Here is a 21,217-nt window from a genome sequence, read left to right on the forward strand (position 1 = left end):
TTCTTTTCTATGGGAATGCAATGAAAGTCATTTCAATTTCTATTGTATTCTATGTCCCTGCTTTTGGGTTTTGCAGTATGATGCCTGCCAGGGCAATCCCAAGGGCCACTGTAGCTCTTTATTAAGCAACTCATTCATAGTTGTTCCACGAGCAACAAAAAAAAAACAAACAAACAAGGAGTTAAAAAATAAAATGGTGAGTCAAACTGATCTCCAGCTCTGATCAAGTTATATTAGGCGGGGAGACGAGATATGGAGAATCGGCAGGGCTGCCATGTTTTTAGGACAACGACCCAGGCTCCAAAGTCAGCAGCAGAGTGAATTCACTGAGGCTAGAAACAGTCCCAGAGGTCTGCCCCAGCCTGAAGTCCATTTTGGACTGTTGCAAACGTGGAACACATACTTCGGGCTCGATGATGGCTGACGGTGGCTCTTGGTGCTATTTTAACCCACTTGGTATTACTCTGCAAGGCAATGGGCAAGCCAAGGGCCGGCACTCAGGACTCCCGGGCTCTAGTCATACTGGCGCTCTGCTGCTCAATTGCTGCATAACCTTCCACCGCCCTGAGTCTATCCGTCGCACAGAAAAACTCTCTTGCCTAACCCCCAGCCAAATGACAAAAACAAAAGCCAGCACAGGACTTCAGAGTTTTTAGGCCTTAGGTATCCAATGCTGAGTATTTCATGCTCTGCTGCCTCCCTTGTTCTCCAATCAAGGGCTATCAATGTACTAGCTCTTTTTCTCGAGGCATCCTAAGCTTTGCAGTAATCTTGGCTTCTACGGTGACAACTGCTCAGCCACAGGGATGAGACAGAGACTGCCAACTTCTGCCCATCTCTAGTAGGGATGCTTGACTCTGGAAGAGCTTGTCCTGCCTGGCCAGCCAGGGAGCAGAGCACTTTAACAACAGCCAGCAAGCTCGGGGGGCAGAGAGAGAGAGAGAGAAACGGGCATGTTTGAGGAAGCATTAATAGAGCAACAAATAATCATGTCTCATGCGTCAAAGAAGAAGTTCTGCACTCTACCTGCTCAAAGTAGGGATGCAGCCTCTGCAATCAGAGCATTGAACAACACCATGAGTGGGCGCAGAGAACCCAGCCAGCCCAACACCCCGCACCCCGGATGGAAGACGGGCTTTATCCCACCAGGCAACGACTGAATCAAGTCCCACCAAGGGAGAGGTAAAGCCAGAGCAGCGGTGTTTCCTTAGGAATGGCTCGGCACCGAGCACCGGGCAACACAGAAGTCATGCCGACCTGTTCGGATGGGACGATGGCAGCATGAACTGGAACTCCACCACACAGGTGCCATCCGACAGCTGGCGATGCTGCAGGCTGTTCAGCTCGTAGGCAATATAGCCTCGCCTCACATACACCTGGTGAAAGGAGAGGATGGGAGTTTACACTGTGACTAAGAGTGGGGTCCCCACCAACCCCTACGCCCCCCAGCCAACAAAGCAAACAGCACCACTGTCTCTCTTGATGGTGCTCCCCGTGCCTCAGGCTCTCTGGACAGCACTGCTCCTAATTAAGAGGCACCCAGCCCCCCCGCAACTCAACCTTTACCTCCAGTGCTGCCATGCGCACCACTTCGTTCGCGTGGTAGAAGAAGATGGGCAGCACATCGAAGATGGTGGTTTCTGAGAGGATCAGTTTCTATCAGGACAAAACGGGACCCGGAGTGACAAAAGGAAAAAAAAAGAAAAAGCTAAAATGAGACACGGCAAATGGTAAAGCAGAGGAGGAGAGGGAAGGTGCCGCTGCAAGACCGTCTGTTCTGCAAGCTTCCTTCTGCTAGACTGGCTGCAAACCGTCCCAGAGGTTTGAGAGGTCTGCCCTGGCCTGAAGCCTGCTTTGGACTGGTGCAAACATGGAACACCGTGTTTTGGGCTCAAAAAGGGCTGACACTGACTGCTGGTGAAGGACAAGGTCAGCTGAGGGACGGATTCATTCTGTGTAGGTGCTCAGCACCAGTTCTCTGACAGAGGGGCATGTCTTATGCAAAAAGGGCTTGGCCACACCTTCTAATTAAATGTGGATGCAAATCAGCCATAGAGTTGTTATACATTTTCAAGCACTAACTTGGTAGCTGGTTGGCTCTTCTTATAGCTGAATGGAGACACTTTTATGGCGTGATAATTACTTTGCACCTGTGGCCGGTCTAAATTTATTGCACAACTGATCAGTGAATCGCACAATATGTGCGCTGCGTGGCAGGGACCAAAGGGAGAGCTCCCACTAGCTTCCTGCACACCCCTCAGGGAGTGGTATATGTGGTGAACCTGGGCTGTGGGGGTTTTCTGCAGGCAGTTAACAGCAAGCAACCTTTCACGTGACCTGGATATGGGCTAAAACTGACAGCTAAAGCAAGAAAATATTCACAAGCCTTGAAGGCTTGTTCATAAACAGCTTCCAAGCCAAATTCCCTCACAAGCCAAAAACCACAGCGTATCACCTCCTCACGGTGGGAGGTAAAAGTCCCTGCTTTCAACACACAACACTAAGAACATCCCAACCTTGAGGTTTTCAGGGCAGAACTGGTGGCCGTACATATCGATGGCAGAGAGGAGGATGGACTCCACCTGGTTGTGTCTCAGTTCGTACGAAGGGAGGTGAGACGCAATCAGCACCTAGGAGGGAAAAGACCGGAGGTGAACGGCTGAGATGGAGGTGAAAGGCAGGGCTGTGGGGTCAGGGTGGAACCAACCCTGCTGGACAATGCCGTGTACAGCCAGCCCACATCCTGACCTGTCTGGCTCTCAAAGCCACTTTGGAGTGCTCTGTTTTACTGAGCTGCGTCAGCTCGTTGAGGATGGCCACCAGCTCGTCGGTCAGGGTGGGTTCTCGGCCACAGAGCTGATCCTAGGCGAGGGAAAAACCTTCCAGCATCAGATTCATTCTCATTAACATGTACTGCTGTACATAAACCTCTTTCTGTATCCCTTCACGTGCCCTGAGTGTCTGAGACAAGGAGCCTGCTCCAAAGACTCAGCACCGGGAATGCGGTATGAAGACGGGGCATTTTTTTAACGAAGGCTCCGGTACTGAAAACTCCAGTAAGGACACTTTCAGGGGCTTAGCAGGTGTCATAAAGGTGGGGGAAGGGAGAGGGAGAAACCCTGTAACACTGAGATCAAAATACTGTCAAATGTCTGCAGCAGTAGTCTATTGAGCTGCGCACAAGACAGAGTCAGGAATCTCCCACTTTTTAATCCCAGTCCTCACCTGCCACGTACACTTCTTTGCACTGCACTGACCACAGCACCTTTGCATAAAACTGTAACTACAGAGGGCTTCCCTTCCCTTCTTCGTTACTGCTTAGTTTCCACATGCCCAGGACTTCCCTCCCGGGTTAGCTGTAAGCACCCTACAGTGTGTTTCAGAAGAGCCTGGATAAGAATCAGACGCCCACGCTGCCTAAGAGCTCGTTCTCTCTACTTACAATCAACATGGTCACAAGAAGGTTTTTCTTTGCCACCTGGGCATGTGCAAAGATGCACTTGAGCACTGGGGTCATGTCAGGCTTGTACTGCTCCCTCAGGTTGACCACGCATTTGTCGTAGTGAGCTGAGGAGGAGAGGGAACACCGTATGATCCGCGGTTAGATCCATGCCCACCAGCCAAGGGGCAAACCTGCCACCCCTCTCGTCCGACCTTGCTGGAACTGGGTTTCCACTTGCAAGTATCTCTTCAGCAAGTCCAGCACGACTGACTTCATGTAGCCCCGAATGCCACTGCGATACCTAAGGAAGAGCGGAGGAGAGGGCTGACGGCTGGAGCTGCGGCCTGGAGCCAGCGCATCATGGCACAAGTCAAGCTCCGGGGGCGGGAGCGCAGAGCCAGTCCAGGGGTGGGAGCGGGCCCCTCCTCTCATGGGGAAGCTGGCAGGAAGCGAGGCTTCCCGAGTCGAGGATGAGGTCTTGCCACTGTGCATGCGGTGGGTGTCTCAAGGCATTCCCCTTGGGGCCCCGCAGTGCAGGCTAGAGTTGGTCTCCCACCACTCCAACCCTCCCGCATAGGACAGCCTGTTACGGATGGCACTAGCGCCTGCCTGAAAACTTCCCACACCGCAGAGCAAGACGCAGCCCAGGCAGGCAGGCATTCACCTCTGGACTAACTGCACTATGCTCTGGGTGTTCATGAAGAAGACTTCCCGATCTGCCTTCCTCTGCAGAGTGGCTGCGTGGCTGTCCAGGATGCTAGCGATCTGCACAAAACACAGGGACTGCTGGAATGAAGCAGCTAATGACTAGCATGAGCCCAACAGTCTGGGACAAACCTGGGATACAAGAAGGAACCTGCCCTTTCAGAGACAGTATCCAAGACAGAGAAGATGCTATAATACCCAGGGTCTAAGAGATGTTGATCAGCTTGAACTCCAGCTGGGTTTCCAAAGAACTCAACTACCAGATGCCCCAGGAAACCTCCAGCCCTTAAACAGAAGCTGTTTCCTTTCTACCAGTGCCTCAACCCGTGTGAGTTATCCCTATGCACGTGAGCAATTCAATTCGTGTCAATGAGACGCTCCGCTGGAGAAAAGATATACATGCCTTACCCCAAACGTCCACTTACAGTTCCCCTTCTTGGGACCTCCCAACTCATAATAAATCTACACACATTATGATATATGTAAAAACCACTAGGGGAGAACTGGAACATGAAAGACTGTGAGGCGGCTTACCTGCTGACTAGGAAACTGGCACAGCACAGAAGTGATGTTACTGGCATACTGGGCCATCACTTTTCGTACAGATTTCTCCACTGACGGAGGGATTCTCCCAGAGACGCTTGTCATGATCTCCTGCAGCTCCAGAAGGGGCAGGGATGGGTCCCGGAGGGTTTTCATCAACTTGGTCACCCATTCTTTTGCCTAAGCAGAATAAAGACCCTTGGTGGACAGGGGCCACTGGATCTCTTGGCAAAAGCCGAGGGAAACAACCTTGCCTTGCAATGACAGCTATGTTTGCAGTCCTGTTTGGAAGTGATCAGGAGGGCTAGTGCAGTGAAGCTCAGGACGGTTTCTCAGTGGTCACCCACTCCCACTGAACAGGGCTCCACACCTGGTTTTAAGTCCCCTCAGGACCAATTTTCAGAAATGCTGAGCACTGTCTGACTTTAGTGGGTGGCTCCAACTGCATGGCATCCCTGACAGACAAGGCCTGTATCATCTGCTACAAAATCATCCTCTCTCTGTTCTGAGCACCGTTGCAGATTAGCAGCGGAGGCTGTTACAGGAAAGCACCTACCCTGGTGCTGAAATATGGCTCGGGCAAGCAGAACCCGTTCATGATGTTGATCAGCTTATGCAGCACGTTACGAAAGACCTGGTGCAGCTTCTCCCCGGTGATTGGCAATGTCTGCTGAGCTGGGAGGCCACCTCTGTACAGCTGGGCCTGAGGTGGGGCAGAGAGAAAGGAAAGACTGGACCTCCAGGCATGCAAGAAGCAGGGGAGAGAAGGGAGCCAAGGTGCCACTAAGCTAACAAGTAGAAACACATGGTACATTCCTCCAGCTACAGCAGAGGGACAGAGAGGCTGATCACTTTTGATTACACTTTTGATTAAAAATTCAGTGGAAGATGCAGTTGATCAGTCAGTCAGAAGTCTTAGGGAAACATAGGAGTCCTTACTTGTGTTGTTTTCAGTAAAGTCTGGACGTTCACCTCCTTTCTGGCTGACATAGCATCTATGCTTAGTGTGATGCAGACTAGCCAAGGTGTCTACAGAAAGGCTGGACCTTCAAATTCCACATCACCGCAAAACATTTAGGTTGTTAAAGCTTCCAGTGAACAACAACAACAACATGACAGTGTCAGAGGTGGGCACAGGCTGAAGAAGAGCAGGTGCATCAAGTAAATAGGTAAATAACTTCTCCCAGCAAAGATACTCACTGGATGCACTTTGGTAGGATCATCCAACTCAAGCCTGGCTATGACACAGCCTGCCTCCAGCAACGCTCCTGGCCGCTTTATATAATGTATGTGACCAGATTCTTCTACAGTCAGGGGCATGATCATTTTCATCACCTGTAGGAGGGTTGGTGGAATATTCATAGAGTGTCATGAGTGAATGGTATCCACGCAACACCCGGAGCCTATGATACAATCACATCTTTGCAACAGCTGCGAGATCGACCTGGCTTTATTTTTGCTGGGGGAGTGTACAGACCCAATGGATGCCTTTCAGCGCACCATGTGGACTGGGAAGCTGTTAGCCGATTACCTCAATCTCTGCAAAACTGTGCCCCATGCAGATGTGGCCTCCGTCTTCCACAAGGTACTGCAGCAGTTTTCCAGCAGAGGGTGATCTCAGCACAGTCGGATCTTTCTCCTTCTCAAAGTCACATGTTTTATTACTGATGGTGATTCGGTATCTTAAGGAGAGAGGAAATTGTTACCACTTAAAACACTTGCTGCCTGCCACAGAGGCAGCGGCTTTTGTGCCAGCTCACCAGCTCAACAAGAAATCTGCGTGGGACTCAATCTTTGACCTACCGGTCTGCTTCCTCCTTCATGTACGTAGTGTAACTGTTACCATCGTAGGACAGGAGCAGCCCACCATCATTCAAGCTGTGCACATCAATCTCAAGGTAGGTGTTATTCATGATGATGATGTATGTTGTCGGAGACTGACGGGCAACCTATTAGAAAGATTCCCCAAGGCAGACATCAGCAGCGCAAAAATGACTGCAAACATTCTCTGCTGAGGCCTGTGGGAGTTGTCAATGCCTTGGCATCCCCAGGGATCTGCCCCTTGGCCCATACCACTTGCCTGCTTTGCATTAAGCCTATATGGATGACAGGGGAAGCAGGGCTCTTGCTCTGTACTGGCCAGAGCAGGACGTGCTGCAGTCTCTCTGGCATTCTGATACTGCAGCGTACGTAGGGTGGATGCACGTACATGTGGAGCAGCTGTTATGTTCCAGTTGTCACGTGTAATGAGCTGAGAACTATTCAAGTGTAGCAGAACTGCTCTACCTTTAAAACGGTTTCATCCAGCTCTTTTGCAAGGGCCCCATGTGTACATGTGTCCATCCCCACAGTTGGCGCTAGCATTGCTAGCCTGGTTCTACATCTTTACAGCTACCAGCAGGTCCACCTGATCTTCCACTGGTCTGGCTGGTCTTATTTTCCTGCTGCACAGTTGGGGTGAAATTACGTGTTACACTTACACCATACCAAGGGCACTAACTACGCAAGCGTCTGAATATTGTAACGCCTTACCTCGCGCTAAGTGCCTTCTGAGCATCTCAAAGTGACACTACATCAGGCAAAGGTCATCTCTGAGCTACTCAGCTCATATTAGGGTAACTTCAGGCTGTTCCATGGAGATAAAATGAACAATTACCAGTCCTCCAGCATCCCAGGATGCATTGCTCCCAGCCTGCTTCCCCCGCACCAGAGCAGGGATAGAGTCAGGTATCCTGGATCCTAAACAAAACCCTGCTCACTAGATCTCTAGTGGCAAGTCAGAGCTGTGTGGGCAACACATGGTATTAACCCTTAACATGGCACTGCTCACCGCACATTCTGACTTTACCACCACTTCACACCGTGCACTTAGTGTGTAACTTCACCCTCAGTGGAATATAAGAAGTGCTGTGCTGGGTCAGACCAACAGTCCATGTAGAATATGGCATCATTTATGTTCCACATCCTGTGCGGCAGGAAAGTAAGATCAGCTGCCATCTGAGAGCAGGAAAACTGTTTATTCTGTAAGGACAGACTCAACTAAAATGAGGTTTCTTCTTTATGTCCAAACAGAGAAGGGTAACATTTGTGCTGCAGCTTTTATTGAAAGATGCCCACTTTGTGCTTGCCCGAGACGATCTGACTCCACACGGGTTACATGCCCGCCAAAGTCTCAACACCAGCACGGATGACGCGGAGACGCCGTTTATACCTTGACAGCGTACTTCACCCCTTCCGAAATGAGCTCCACATCTACAATGTTCAGCAGGGAATCTGCTGGCAGCACCTGCCCCCTGAAAGGCAAGGATAAAGTCAGGCACCACATGCTTTACAGCCTATTAGCATCAGTCCAGCTAAGAGGGTGGGCAGGTGCTGCTTTCAAATAGGCCGCTGCCATTCAATGTAGAGACAAAAACAATGGATTCAGACCAGAAAGGGCTGAAGCCAGGGAGGTCTTCTAAAGACAGACCTGCAAGGGAATTAAAAATGGCATCTCGGGCTCCTGCCAGCCCCACTCTTGCTTCTTTCTGCTGTATAAAGGCATACTGCAAACGGTGGGAGAAGACTGTTATTGCATCCCGTAAGTCCTGTATAGCTCAGAAAACGTGATGGGTGACAAGGCAGCTGATGACATAATATCACACGGGCATCCACGAATAAATGTTCAGTGGACGAGCAGGGAAGGAACTTTGTGCCAGACTTGAAAACTCTTGTGGCTTTGGTTAGCACCTCTCACCCCGATGACCTGAGAATGCCTGGGAGACAGAACATGGCAAAACCCAAACCAATTCCTCCCACCAAACAACAAATACTAAATGCAAGCCACACTTTATCAGCTGCTCTTCATTCATCAATATGACAAGGGGCTGGGGTCTCATCAAGTCCAGTTGCCTGAACTGCAAAAAGCAAAGCAAGTGCAAAGCAGTGCAAAGCCAGGCTTTTCCTTTGTAGTGTACTCTTTGCAGGCACCATTAGGTCTCTGGAGGCCAGTCTCCTTCCCCCCACTGATCTGTCTTTGCCTCTACAAGTCCTTCAATTGCTAATTCCCTAATCTGCTCCAGGGAAGAGAGATGTATTCCCAAGGCAAAACTTTCTGCACCTTGCTTTAACTTTCCTTGGGTTGATCGTTCCATAACAGCAGCTGGTCCTGCCCTCTGCTGTCAAAGGTGGAAACTTGCAATAGAAATATCATGTGCAATTAACCTCAAAGCACACAACCACTGGACAGCTTGAAAGGCCTCAAGTCACACACATAAATCTACTACACTGTAGGTAAAGAGAAAACTGGGAAACCAAGCCATGTGTTCAATATATGGGCATATGTTGTAGCCGTTGGTCTAGAGACATAGGCCAACAAGGTTCTTTGGGTAAATCCGATATCTTTTATCAGACTAACTCAACTAGTTGAAAAAATTCTTCTTTGCAAGCTTTTGGGTATAAATACCCTTTGTCAGGCTGAGGAAGCATCTGCAGTTGTATATCAGCCTCTGGCTTCTTTACTGTTCATTCCATCCAGAAAGAGCGCACACCAACTGTAGATGCTTCCTTAGCCTGACGAAGGGTATTTATACCCAAAGGCTTGCAAAGAAGGATTTTTCCAACTACTTGAGTTGGTCTACTAAAACATATCAGATTTACCCAAAGAACCATGTCTGCCTGTATTCAGTATAGGACATCCTTAATACTTTACCAAGGTGCTAGATGTGGTAGCACTGGACATGCAGTGAGATGCACTCTCAGTTCTAAAGAGCTTACAACCTGATCCGATGGGACAGGCAAAAGGATGGAAGAGGAAACGAAGGCAGAGGAAGCTGAAGTGCCTTAGCTCAGCGTCACAGCCGGTCAGTGGCCAGATGAAGCACAGAAATGTCTTGAAGCCAGTACAGGATCCCTGGGTACAGCGTGTCAAACCCTGCACTTAATGCCATGCCTCCTACACATGCCTACTACTGCTGAAGTCAACAGCAGGACTCCTGCCTGTTTCAGATGCAATCTCCATAGTCCTTCAAACCTGCTGCATTTTACCTTTCAAGTGAATGCAAGAATTCGGTCATGCAGGTCCGGAACAAGGCATCGGCTATGTTCAGAGCGCCGCAGACAACACCCAGCATGGTGTCAGGCTTCTCGGCCTAGGGGGAAAAGAACAAGGCTCTCAGTACCATGGGGCAGAGGATCCAGGTGAGAAGGAAGAGGATGGCCCAGGAGGGAGAGGCCGTGCTCCACTTTCTCTACCTGCACTTTCTCAGCGATCAGGTGGTCCAGCCAGCCAGTATCAATCTCGTTGTTCTGAAAGCTCTCGGTCTCCAGCAGCTTGATCAGATACTCGACTGTTGTTCTGAAATCCCCTCGGATCGACAGCTCTTTCAATGCTACAACCATGTTCCTTCAAAGGAAAGAGCTACTCTGTTCAGGCTGCTTTTCATAAGACCTGAGCAAACTGATCCATAGCCCTACTGGGCTTGCACGATAATCACGGCTCCCCTCCCTCTCATTTTGTTTCCAGCCACAGAGACTCCCAAATTTGATTTGCCTGGTACACAGGTGTTAAGTAACTGCTTTTGAAATATGCAGACACGTGGGCCTTAGATCAGTGGTTCTCAACCTTTTTAGACTCCAAGCACCCCATGAAAAATGCCAGCTCTTAGTTTTCACTCTTTCTTTTTTTTGCCTACCAAAACCAGCAGTTTTTCTATTGCAAAGAACTCAGAAAAGACTGAAACTATGGATTTCTGTCTGAAATGTCTCCGCTTCTCTTATGACTTGTGTTTGTAAACCTCACCATACTAATACTGTGCACCACCCCACATCACTCTTGAAAGGATCTCATGGCACCCTAGTTGAGAATCACAGTTGGGGTGAAATTAGATCGATGTGTAAAACTGAATTAGATCGACGTGTAAAACACTGTCATGGGGCAGCAGAGATTTCCAGCAAGTTGCACAGAATCTGGGTGGCTGAGGGTTCTGATTTGGTACCCTAAAAACCTACACCAAATACTTCTATCGCTGTAGAGACACATACCTTATAGTTCAGAAACATCTCAGAGTACCTGCTATTAATCTGCTCTGCACATTGAGCTTCTAGCTTTGTGTAACATCAGAGCTCTTGAAGGTCCCAGTTCAGCAAAACATTTAAGCACATATTTGAAGTTTAGCACATGTCTAGCACTAGTGAAGATCCATTCTTAAGAACAGCCTAATTAATAAATGGTGCTTTTCGGTGATGCTCAGCATTTCAGTGCATTTTAACCTATCTCTGGAATCTCTTTTTCAGAGCCAGCTTTAACAAACGCAGGGCCCAGTTTGAAAGCAACCTACAGTACGCACAGGAGAAAAAATGGCACGCAGGGCTGGCGTGGCATACATGTAGGTGGCAGTGAATTATGTAAACTAGAGCAAAAGACATCATTTTCTGTTGCTAAATAGCACAACATTGAGCGCCTGGTTTCTTTGGCCTTGGGAGCACGTACTAACGTTTTAAATATTACTGACGTGACCAGAATGAAAGGAATCCTGCGTGCTCCCCAAAGCCTGGAGCCTGGGGAGAAGGGTCCCATACTACAAAACCAGCACTACCCTTTAAAAGGAGTCTACAACTACACTCTTCAAAGCAGCTGAAGGTATTCACTTGCCCCCTGGGACCGAGCCAGGCATTTTGGAAGCAGCGTTCACTGGGAGTGGAGCCCCTAAAGAACGTTTACGGTCAGGGGTAGTACTGACGAGATGGCTTCCTCGCGGTTCTCCCCCCAGGAGAAACAGTGCCCGAACTGGGAATCGGCAAACTCATGCAAGCCACCGGCTGCTGCCACGCTGAAATAGCCCCAGACATTCTTGCTGCTTCGGAAATTCAGCTCCTGCACCGTCCCCGAGCTTGGCTTGAAACCCTGAGTTTGGGGTAAGAATTAGAAAGCACACAAGAAAGTCAGAACCAGGGAAGGGGAATCCCAGAGAAAGTGATGGCTCTTTAATGAGGATTCCTTTAGCTCTGGGAGATTTCAACTGGAAGTCGCTCCAGTATTTAACTATTTTATCAACAGAGGACTCTTCCAAGACTAATGGCGAAGTCTTTCCACCCCAGAAAGTTGATCCCATGTGGCGGGGACTCTTTAAGAACAGGGCTCCAGCCTCTCACCTCCTCGGGGTTTTCGCTGGTGATTCTGGCAGCGATGACGTGGCCTCTCGGCGCTGGGGCATTTACCGGATTCTCAAAGCAGATGGGCATGTCAGCCCACGGGGCCTCTCCGTACAGGACTCGAATGTCCTTTATGCGGTGCAAGGGGACACCCATTGCAATCTGCACGTGTGCCAAGTAGGAATGACAAAAGAAGAAAGGGTTCAGAGCTGCTGCTTTTTTTTTTCTTTTTAGGAATGAGGCACCAAAATTAGAGGGACGAGACAGTTTGATTGAACAGTAACAGGGCACTGCTCCTTTCCCTCTCTCAACCCAGCTCCAACTCATTTCAGGGTAACCAAAAGACTAGGTATTTGATGGCTGGTCAGAGCCCTCTATGAAAGCAGTTTGTCCACTGGCATACCGTTGAGGTGCTCAGGATGGATGGGGCATTGCTGAAGAGCCTGCGTTGCCACCTGGGCTCTTCCTAACGGAGAGAAAACATCTTTCTGACTCTAGTCCCTTTCACAAGCTTTACATCCATGCAAGCTGCACTGCTGAAACTACTGGGTTCCTCTGTTCTCTGTGTAGTATGGCAGCTTTATAAGGGTGTGTGGGGAGAAAGGTCAGGCAATTTCAAGTACCTGCAGCTGAGCAGCAGGTAAGTTCACATCTGCAACCATTTCCGTGCAGGGGTGCTCGACCTGCAGGCGGGGATTCAGCTCCAGGAAGTGGAAGCTCCCGTCCTCACTATACAGGTACTCGACTGTCCCTGTGCTCACGTAACCCACCATCCTCGCGAGGCGCACGGCACACTGGGAAACAACGACACAAGCCATTTTTAGTGCTGGCTCCTGGTCACTCACTCCGCTTCTACCGCACACAGGCTTCTGACAGGCCTCTCCCTGCAACAGTCATCAAGCTGGGGAGAGAGAAAAAACTGAAGCAAACAGGAAAAACCGCCAACGCTTCGGTCCGAGAGGGAGGATCCATTTTGCCATTAAGAATGGAAGTGACTGGAGAGTCCGATATGCTGAGGTCTGGTTGCAACGGGTAATGCGCTGCAGAGAAGCATGGAGAGGGAACGCAGCGCAAGCTGGGAACTGGGGAATGAACAGAAGCCGCTGCCCCGTTAGCCAAGTCACAGAACTAGCACCCTCCAGCTCAGCTGGCCGCTGCTTCCTTATGTGCCTAATCTGCGAAGGCAACACAGCACCACTGAAACCCTACGGCAACTGCATGGGACAGTGGGAGGTCACATAGGCACTAGCTCAGTTCATCATAGCTCCCCGCCATTGGGATTCACTCGCAGGCTGAGCTGCTGGGGACCGTCTGTTTGGTTACTGCGTGTCAGGACCACCAGCAGCCGGCCAGGTAGGGACCGAGAGAAGTGTCACCCTGGCCACAGCCTGGCCAACAGTCTCCTGCGGGCAAGGGTTTTGTTCGGCTGTCCCAGGTACCCAGCTGAGGGCGCTGCTGTCTCCAGATTTGGTCCAGCTCCTCCTCTGCATTGTGGCGACGAGGCATTCAATAAGCCTGGCTCACTCGCTGCCATACTATTCGTCAGCTATGGAAATGAGAAAGGGAAGGACGCTGGGTGCCAGGGGAGGGGAAAGGGGTCCCCGGTGCCCTTCTCAAGAGCTGTGGCTGGGGGTGGCCCCAAAGTGACCTTGCTACCTCATTTCCAGGGTTGACGAACCTAGCGCGGGAGGAAGTAGGTGGGGATTTTTGGCAGGGAGGCCGAGCTCTCTCAGCCCCTGCAAGTGTAGACGTGCCCTGAGGCTCCAAATCCTCTAGCCAGTCTCCTGATACTATCTCCTGTCCCCACTTGCTCTTCAGTCTCCTGACTATTCCCTGCCTTCCCCTCAACCTCTGGTCTCCTGACCCCAGCCCTCAGCCTGCTCTTTGGTGTCCTGACCCTGGACCTAACCACTGGACTGGACTGCCCAAACCCAAGTCATTAAACTGTACGTCGACAGCGTAATAGCTGAGGTCCTGACTCCTCCGTGCTACTGCAACACAGAGGCTATTTCTTTTCCATTCACCAGGAGATGAAGCAAGGGCATCACGGCCCAGGCTGAGAAGGGATATAAAAGCGCTCGCTAGAAGCTCAACAAAAGGCGAACATGAGAGCCTGCCTTTAACTGTGAGGTGAAACCCAAGGGTCTGAACCACTCATGCAGGTGGCTTTGTCCATGTACACCTTGATCGTAAGCTCTCTGGGGCAGGGACTGGTCCATTTGCTATTTGTTTGTACAGTGGCTGGCTTGGTGGGGCCCTGATCCCTAGGCTACGTCTCTGTGGCCTCTGGCGTGAGCCCAGAAGCACCCCCGAGAAACAGCTCTCACCTGCTGGTGCCTGATCCAGGCATGCCCACCCACACACATTAGGAAGCACAGATGGCCACGAAGGGCACTGAGCCCCTCCAAGCGGTCATCAGCACACACCCAATGCTGTTCTCAGGCTCAGGCATTGCTCCGATACAAACCTGGCAAAGCTGGAGGAACCAGCAGCTGGAGGCTTCTTGCCACCAGCATCCCCTCTCCTCTGTCCTATCCCCGGCCACCCGCCTGCGCAAGAGATGCCGAACACCCACCTGCTCCATGAAGTCAAACACGGCGGGAGCGGCTATCGTGGCCGGAGCCTCTTCGATGATCTTCTGATGTCGGCGCTGGATGGAGCAGTCACGGCCGAACAACGAAACTGCGTTCCCGTACTGATCGGCGAGGACCTGGACCTCCAGGTGTCGTGCGTGCTGTGCTAATTTCATCACGAAGATGGGGGACCCGATGGCCTCGCCCTGTACCTGGGAACGGAAGAGAAAACCCTGACTCTGGAAGGAACAGACGAAATGCCCTCGCAAGTGGGATGAGGATGGGAGACACGAAGAAACCCATCCTCGGGGTGTGACGGGGAAATTCACCCCCAGCCCAAGGGCAGACACTAGATTCCCACCACCAAAGGTTACAAATCCACTCAGGGTCCTGCCTCCTTTATATACTCAATGGTTTTTATTTTTTTTTAAATATGAAGGAACGTAACTATAAAGAGAGCCAGCCCGTCAAAGGGTCCCGATAAAACCAGAACAACAGGGGACTGGCATTCACGTTTTACAAAGCAGGACTGGAGACGTGAGGGAAGACTCTGCTCAGAGCACCTCATCTCCCTAAGGGGAAGGTTAAGGCAGAGTGTTTTTTAAGGGACAGGGGTCACCTTAGAGCCTCTTCCTTGTCCGAGGGGAAATTAAGACAGGCAGGATATTGGAAGGGACAAGGGAAAGCTTTACTTCTTTTCCCTCAAATGGGACAAAAGGCAGGACTGTTGTTTTGGTACAAGACACAAGTACCGCGGATGGATCAGGAATCTTCCCCCGTGCCTTTGACTTGTCTGAGAGGGTGGGATCTGGGAGCAGGCACCTTCCTGGAGAGCCCCTTACTTGTCTGAAGCGGCTGGCAAACTCCTCCGCAGTCTCTACTTTGCGAATCCCTTTGCCCCCGCCGCCTTCGGAAGCCTTTATCATCACGGGGAAGCCGATCCTCTTGGCCACCTGAGGGAGGGGAAGGGGATGCAGCAAGCACTTTTGGGCACAGCTCCCCAAAGCACCTGGACGCACGACCGGCTGGCCCACCCCCTCCCTGGGTTGGACAGACCCCCAGAGAGCACCGCCGATGAGGTTTCACTCAGTGGCCCCCTCTGAATGGCAGCACTGGACGGAGCTGGTGGCAGGGACCCTGTCCTCTGGAAAGAACGCTATCGCGCCTTACTTGCAACGCACACCAGTCGCCAGGCCCCTTAATGAGCCCAGATAGGATAGAAACCATATGCATGCTGCCTGGGGCTGGGCCAGGGCCCTTCTTTACCTCCAGGCCATCGTCCACATCCTTCACGCAGCCCTGTCCGTAAATCTCCAGGGGGACGCTGATGGTCCTCTGCTGCTCGTGATCCTCCTTGCTCCACTCTGCCACCAGACCTGCACGTGCAGAGCAGAGGGGCTGCACCCAGACTGGCAGGAACAGGATGACCCCGCGCCCTCACCGCTGCCAACAGCTGCGTTGGTGCACTGAAGCCCTTTTACTTCCCCAGAGCCATATGCCCACAACAGCAGCCTACTGAAAATCAGGCCAAGCCTGCTGCTATCTGCATGCATCATACAGAGGACTTGGTGGGGTTCCCTTGTATTTTCCAGGCACCCCCCTTCCGTGGGGGAACTGCCCTGAGTCAGGGCAAGCACGCTGAGACTGCTCCACATCGGTCCTATCCCCACTCTCCAGTGCACACAGAGACAGGCACGTACAAGCTGGGCTCTGCCGAGATGGAACAGGGCATCTCATGCTGGTACAAATCCCAAATCCTTACACCAAGCCTTAGAAATGTTGACCTGTTAAAAGCATCAGGGGGCTGCTGGCTCAGCCCCATTTGGATGCTAACACTTGGGCATTCGCTCCATCCCTCACAACCTGCTTGTGCTGGGACAGCGCACAACAGCCTGGCTCAAGCATTGACCTGTGGATGGCCAAGGGGCAAAGCAAGACAGATAGGAACAGAAGGGAACAAGGAAGCCATAGAGGTGACAGTGATGAGAGGAGAGCAGCGCAGGGTGGGGTGGAGGGAAAATAAAAGGATAAGGAGTGACTGGAGGGTAAAGTGACAGTGAAAAGGGCCAGCAGAAGAGAAGCATGAAGACAAGGAGAGCTGGAAAGGAGGGAGGGCAAGAATAGTGGGGTGTCGGGCAAGCCAGCTGACAACAGCAGGCAAGTTCTTTGCAGTACACAGGCAAATTAGGAACAGCACTGCCATGAAAGACCCGACCGCTGCAGCTGCTAAGATCCCCGCTCCTCCCTTCTCCGGTCACTCTGATGCACAAAGCAAGACAGACAAATCTGGCCCGTGCCATGTCCAAGCAAAGCACTGCTCGGGCCGAAGGTGCGCTTACCGCTTCCACTCCACGGTAATGTGGGGATCTGAACTGTCTGTGCTATGATGGTGGAAGCCACTTTATCTCCCAAGGCCCACATGGCATCACTGGGAGGACCTGAGCACCGGCAGGAAATAAGAAGGGGGTTAGTCAGGGAGGATATCCCATTACCTCTGGAAGTCATGCAGCATCACTGATCCCCTTTCTAAGGGAGGGACAGAACACTCCTCGGAAGCGCATGAAACAGGCGTCTGCAACGCTGGGGTGTGGACTGGATTACCTGCCAGGCCGATGCTCATAAATGCAAAGGCACCATTTTTACATGGGAAACCCAAAAAGAGTGGAAGCCACACAGGAAGTTTCCATAAAGCTGGCTTGAGAGCCTCTATGCTTTAAGGCTGGTGTAAGGACCAATGCTACACGCCATGCACTAAGACGTGTAAAAAGTAGTGGCATCTAGAAACCAAGGATACAAGTGTTTCGGGTTGCAGATATGCAGTGACTAATTCTGAGGTATGCTGCTTACACATGCATTCGTGTTTCCCCAGGCTGGACTCACTATCTTCATGTTTCATCTGGATCAACTGCTAAAGAGAAGTTGTGGTCGTTTGCATCATATTTGTATTTGTACACGACATGTTGTACAACAGAAGATGTGCCTTATGTTTTAGGGCCTCCATAGTTAACAAGTCATCAGCTGGTGTGTTGGCAGTAGATGGTTTGATTAGCTGGTTCCTGATAAGAAGCCCTGTTGAAAGCAGTGTAAGTCCTTGCCTGAATAACTATCCCACCCACTGCTGTTTCACAGGCTAACCAGCCTCTGTCCCTCAGACAGGGATTAGCCTTTGCTCAAGTGAAATTTCTCTGCTTACTCTCACAGGCTCTTTCTACTTGAATCTGTGTTTACTCAAACAGATAAGACTAGAACTGGGACTTGCCCTTTCTTCCTATTTTTACTTCTCTACCTTGCTCGTTCCCAAAATAAAAAGGAAAATAAATTTGTTTTGGTCTCCAAAGTTATCCTTCTTTCCTATGCAAGAGGAAGACAGCGTCTCAGACAGACAGTCAGGGACAGATGCCGTCAACAACGCCGCTGTGACAAAACCGGCTGGAACATAAAACACACCTTGTATCAGACAGCTTATTGACAGATACCACACATGAGGAGCTAGTGCAGTCTGGGGAGATATCCGTGCAGGTGTAAGTAATGTACCCCCAATTCATCCCTGTATATCTATGTACCCTGCAACTACAGACACAACCATTCGCTGGATGTACGTTACAATGGATTTCCATTTGCTTCCTTATGCAGAAGGCCAAACTGTGAAGATGTAGAGAGCCTCACCGAGGAAAGCCACCCCATTTTTCTGCAGCAGCTCTGGAAGCTTAGGATTCTCTGAAGCATGTCCCCAGCCAGCCCACACCGCCTGGGATGGAAGAAGGAGGGAGTAGGAGAGGTCAGCTGTACAACACAGGTGCCCTCATGACTTTGATTCCCAATATCCTGCACTGCTGTCCAAGAAAGACCAGCTCAAAGCACCATTGCATTCAGAATCACCAACTCCGCAGCTCACGCCTGCTTCTAGACACCTCTTATCCCTGTCCAAGTGCCTCCCTTGCTACTGGTTGCAGGGATCTTAAAGACCTGTGAAGCAGTTGTCCCAGAGACCACCCTGTCCCAGCAGGGAGATGACTATTTCCATGTCTCCTTATTTTCAGTTCCTTGAAGGATTGAGCCATCATTTCAAAAAAGGACCATCTATCTTTGTGCTGCTCCTCTGCACGGCAGCTCATGATGGCAGCAGAGCCTAAGGCAAAGGGTTAGCGCGTGACTACAAAGGTCATCAGAAAAAAAGCAAGGGTGGACTGTTTATCAGTAACTGGCAGTGTCCAGCACCCTGGCACCAGGCTGACACAGACCAACCATGTGGGACTCCTGTACCCACGGCTCTGGGACAATGAAGAGGGAAATCCTCACTTCTCTAGCACTCTCTTATTGCCCAATGGAGCCGACAGGCATGTTTCCATCAGTTCCCATGGAACTGCTCAGGCTGGTGACCCCCTGCTCTCCTCCCCCAGAACCACCTGCCTAGAAGGAGACAATTTTAGGCCTTCAGGAGTGGTTCCCAATCTTCACGTTCCTAATGGTTTTCACCTGCACTGGAATTCGTTTGGCGATGTCCACAATGAGCTCTACATTGGCGTAGTTGTTGTTGTTGGCTCCCCCAGGAACAGGCACGTAGTGATCGGCCATTTTGATGTACTCTGGAAAAGCAAGGGATGGGGTGTCCCGGTGGCAGCAAGAAGAGCAGCGGACTCCTGTGCAGCAAGACTCTCTGCTGGCCCCTCGGCTCTCGCTATGCTGCTCACGCGGGGTACTGCAATCACGACAGGTCTGCAGCCCACCCTGCAGGCTGAAAAATAACCACCATCCCGCAACCCAAGGCGGGCTGAAAGAGGCAGTGAGTCTAGTGAGTCTGTACAGTCATCACTCAGTTCATGATTGCAGGCTCTCGAGGAGTATACCGCATTCTCTCACATACAATACACCCTTTTTTCCAAAACCCAGCTGCTGGAAATGAGGGGCTCATTATAAGTCGGGAAATGTAGTAAGGTGGGAAAGCAAAAGGAGAAGCTGAACAGGGAGCAGAGCAATGAGCAGGCCTGGATCCACTAGTTGCTGCTGCTGCTCAGTTATTTAGTACAAGGACAGGTCTTTCTTTCTTCATTCTGCCTTTCAAAAGCAAGGCATGTTGTATATAAGAAAATATGGCATGTGACAACTTCCCAGGAAAGCAAGGCAGGAAGAGGGGAGAAGGGCCAGTGCCTATCCCTCCCAGGAGGTATTTGTGATCATCAAGAAGGAAAAAAACCAGTGTGAACAGTTGGGAAAATCTGATGAATCTCACACTCACCTGCATTTGCCTTAAGGTCTTCAGGTGTAACCATGACAACAAACCTAATTGCTCGCTCATTCCGAAACATTTCGTAGGCCCACCGGCGGATGGAGCGCATGCATTTGACAGCAGCAATGCCATTGTTTGCAATCAGGACCTGGAGGAAAGACACGGGAGACTGAGATGTAGGCACCTGCATCAGAGCAGGCTCAAACCTGTAACTCCTCACCGCTGCTGAAAGCCCAGGCCAGGGAACATGCTGTCTTTGGAATCTAGCTTAATGTTCATACAGGTGAATTGCAAAAAAGCCACGGGTTTCCACAACGTATCGGTTATCGCCAGGCAAGATACCAAGATGACCAGCTGTAGGGGAAATAAGACACAAGTTGCTTATGGCACACACATGGAGGTGCTGTGCTTGTAGGGAAAGCGGGATATCAGAGTACAAGGACATGTATGATACACAGGCCAATACAGCTATTTCAAGAACTGAACTCTGCATCCAACTATGCACCCCCGCCCCAAAAACCCCCTTCTGCGGGGGGAAGTTCTCCTGCCTCTGAAGACAGCATGAGGCCAGTTGCCCTTTCTGTACAAGAGGGAGAAAACAGAAAGGAAAGAGTCTCACACTGCTGTTAGTTACTTCCTTTGTAGTCAAAGAAGCTACTCCCAATTTATCCAGGGTAGGCTGGAGTTCAGGATCTGGTTCAATATCTGTTACTCTGCTCACAAATGCCCTGAAACATAAAGGGACCCTGAGAACAAAATGCACTACGTGGGTCTGCCTCTCCTCCTCAAGCTAGACCACATCTGCAAGGGACCACTTACTAATGCAAGGTTTCTCAGAGCTCTGTGACTTGGCACTTTGAAAACCAGCAGCAAGATCCTGGCCCCAGAGCTCTCTTAGGATGGTGGAGAAAATGTTTTGGCTTGTGATCCATGTGGTTGCTTCCAGCACCACAGGATGTATTGCCAAGACAGAAGGTGGTGGTCTCCCTGCTTTACCTGGGGCAGGTTAGGGCATTGTATCTTGTGCTGTACCAGCGCTGACAATATCTTTGCTAAGAGGTTAAATAATGGATTTGTATGGGATGGTTTGGATACGGACGATCCTGCCTCACGCAGGGAGCTGGACTAGATGACCTACGGAGGTCCCTTTCAGCCTGACGTCTCTATGAAGCTCTGGGATTAGGAAAAACTAAAATAACCCCTGAACTCTGAAGAAGCTCCTTTAGGCATTGAGAGCTTAATATAGACAAGAGGAAAGCCAGGAAGGAGCCTGAGAGATGGTGGGTGCACCACAAGAAGTCAGGGCTGTCCAAAGAAAGGAGCAGAGAGCCTTATACCATCAGCAGGGGCATGAAGACAGGAGAGAGGAAGACAGAAAAGGGGGTTTTACACACATGCACTGGTGAAAGGAGCAAGAGAAACCCTGCTGAGGTTCTCCCAAGGTTTTGAGCTCACAGAGCTGTTCAAAGCCCTTGGCAAAGCCTTGACTTAACAAGAGAGCAACATATGTCAAATGACCTCCGTTCAAGGTGCCTACGACATACAGAAGCAGCCCCACTGCAAACAGAGCATGGAGCCAGCTCCTGCCCCGGGCAC

At 50.7% G+C, this 21,217-nt stretch overlaps 1 protein-coding gene across 7 annotated transcripts in view; it reads right to left on the bottom strand.

Moving 5' to 3' along the window:
• The window catches only part of ACACB (acetyl-CoA carboxylase beta), a 71,542-nt gene that overhangs the window by 29,445 nt on the left and 20,880 nt on the right, over positions 1 to 21,217 (bottom strand). For 4 of the 7 annotated variants that reach the window (XM_019507186.1, XM_019507181.1, XM_019507183.1 and 1 more), the window contains 26 exons: positions 19,631 to 19,769; positions 18,871 to 18,980; positions 18,061 to 18,142; positions 16,734 to 16,832; positions 15,661 to 15,770; positions 15,237 to 15,347; positions 14,397 to 14,606; positions 12,445 to 12,615; positions 11,822 to 11,983; positions 11,410 to 11,573; positions 9,923 to 10,073; positions 9,716 to 9,819; positions 7,902 to 7,983; positions 6,494 to 6,639; positions 6,222 to 6,372; positions 5,891 to 6,025; positions 5,247 to 5,393; positions 4,682 to 4,870; positions 4,107 to 4,207; positions 3,655 to 3,743; positions 3,443 to 3,567; positions 2,749 to 2,862; positions 2,517 to 2,630; positions 1,567 to 1,656; positions 1,258 to 1,376; positions 1,027 to 1,050 (listed from right to left, as the gene is read on the bottom strand). In XM_019507186.1, the coding sequence (XP_019362731.1) occupies positions 1,027 to 1,050; positions 1,258 to 1,376; positions 1,567 to 1,656; positions 2,517 to 2,630; positions 2,749 to 2,862; positions 3,443 to 3,567; positions 3,655 to 3,743; positions 4,107 to 4,207; positions 4,682 to 4,870; positions 5,247 to 5,393; positions 5,891 to 6,025; positions 6,222 to 6,372; positions 6,494 to 6,639; positions 7,902 to 7,983; positions 9,716 to 9,819; positions 9,923 to 10,073; positions 11,410 to 11,573; positions 11,822 to 11,983; positions 12,445 to 12,615; positions 14,397 to 14,606; positions 15,237 to 15,347; positions 15,661 to 15,770; positions 16,734 to 16,832; positions 18,061 to 18,142; positions 18,871 to 18,980; positions 19,631 to 19,769 (3,239 nt within the window). Of the gene's footprint in view, positions 1 to 1,026; positions 1,051 to 1,257; positions 1,377 to 1,566; positions 1,657 to 2,516; positions 2,631 to 2,748; positions 2,863 to 3,442; positions 3,568 to 3,654; positions 3,744 to 4,106; positions 4,208 to 4,681; positions 4,871 to 5,246; positions 5,394 to 5,890; positions 6,026 to 6,221; positions 6,373 to 6,493; positions 6,640 to 7,901; positions 7,984 to 9,715; positions 9,820 to 9,922; positions 10,074 to 11,409; positions 11,574 to 11,821; positions 11,984 to 12,444; positions 12,616 to 12,636; positions 12,715 to 14,396; positions 14,607 to 15,236; positions 15,348 to 15,660; positions 15,771 to 16,733; positions 16,833 to 18,060; positions 18,143 to 18,870; positions 18,981 to 19,630; positions 19,770 to 21,217 lie in introns of those variants that run through there. The other 3 variants (XM_019507182.1, XM_019507185.1, XM_019507188.1) reach the window with 2 other exon arrangements.

This window comes from Gavialis gangeticus, unplaced genomic scaffold (assembly GCF_001723915.1).
Source record: "Gavialis gangeticus isolate Ggan-Ray unplaced genomic scaffold, GavGan_comp1, whole genome shotgun sequence".
NCBI classification, from domain to species: domain Eukaryota; kingdom Metazoa; phylum Chordata; order Crocodylia; family Gavialidae; genus Gavialis; species Gavialis gangeticus.